Source organism: Sinocyclocheilus rhinocerous, unplaced genomic scaffold, assembly GCF_001515625.1.
Source record: "Sinocyclocheilus rhinocerous isolate Xijiao unplaced genomic scaffold, SAMN03320098_v1.1 scaffold4319, whole genome shotgun sequence".
Classification (NCBI taxonomy): domain Eukaryota; kingdom Metazoa; phylum Chordata; class Actinopteri; order Cypriniformes; family Cyprinidae; genus Sinocyclocheilus; species Sinocyclocheilus rhinocerous.
Window position 1 is genome coordinate 123,532 of NW_015658510.1, and position 1,229 is coordinate 124,760.

The following is a 1,229-nucleotide window of genomic DNA, read 5'->3' on the forward strand; positions in this document are numbered from 1 at the left end:
GCTCTCTCTCTCTCTCTCACACACACACACACACACACACACTCTCTTTCTCTCACACACACACACACACTCTCTCTCTCTCTCACACTCAAACACACACACACACACTGAGCACATATTAACACACACATATATATATATATATATATATACAGACTCACTCAATCACACATCACATGCTCCCCATCATACCTTGCGTGAGAGTCGGCGTCTGATCTCTCTCTTCTCCTCCATCTGCTCCTGCTCATTACGAGCTGTGGGACAGGAGCAGGTCAGAGGTCAGAGGTGTTGAGTTCACATCAGCAGATTCAACACACATACGGTGTTAAAGGCTGAAGCAAGATCACTGCACATTACAGTCAACATGAACTGCTGTGAGGATCTGATTTCATCCACGAGGAACAGACTGCATCATGGGAAGTGGGCTTTGGTGTGTAAGTGTCTCTCTGGGTTCTGGACTCACGTTTGAGGATGTTCCTCTGCTCCAGCTCTTCAGCCGTGGGTCTCTGACTCAGTCTCCTGTTCCACACACACACACACACACACACACGTCAAAATCAAAAGAAGCTCCAGAATGAGTCAGGCCTATTTGAGCAACGGAGAAGGTTTACAAAAAAGCATGGGACCAAATGAACGATTCTAGAGGTTTAAGACACTCCAGGTGAAAACAGGCAAACATTTGAACCAATAGATATCACCATACTTCCCCGGTTCTCTGAAATGTTATTTTTAAATATGCAAACTAGGCATTCTCTAAATAAATATGCACTAGTTTGCATAAATTTATTGATCATAAATCTGAACACTGGATAAAGCCAGGCTGAATATTCGTTTGATTTAGTTGACAATAAAGGTTTTTCCAGAGGAGATTTTAGATTTCTCTTTTTATCACTCGAAGAATCAGAAAATACTGTGAACAGACAGGAAACAAACACTTAAATGTGTATTTTGGATGTTTTCTTTCCTGTAGTCTGAAAGAAGTCATGATGTGGAGGCAAAATCTCCAAAACGGAGACAGATGAGAGTCACATTACAGCTGCAACTGACTGACGCTTCAGAAAACCGCAGTAATGCAGTGTTTGTGTGACACACATGACATTCAGTGGTTGTGCAATCGAAGGTGGTTTGTGTGTGTGTGTGTGTGTGTGAGAGAGTGCATGAGTGTGTGTGTGTGTGTGTGAGAGAGTGCATGAGTGTGTGTGTGTGTGTGTGAGTGTGTGAGTGAGTGT

General features: G+C 43.0%; 1 protein-coding gene across 2 annotated transcripts in view; it reads right to left on the reverse strand.

The window, feature by feature from the left end:
- Nucleotides 1–1,229, reverse strand: part of LOC107722303 (phosphatase and actin regulator 1) — a 25,582-nt gene that overhangs the window by 5,060 nt on the left and 19,293 nt on the right. For both annotated transcript variants that reach the window (XM_016530600.1, XM_016530599.1), the window contains 2 exons: nt 464–519; nt 193–254 (listed from right to left, as the gene is read on the reverse strand). In XM_016530600.1, the coding sequence (XP_016386086.1) occupies nt 193–254; nt 464–519 (118 nt within the window). The remainder of the gene's footprint in view (nt 1–192; nt 255–463; nt 520–1,229) is intronic.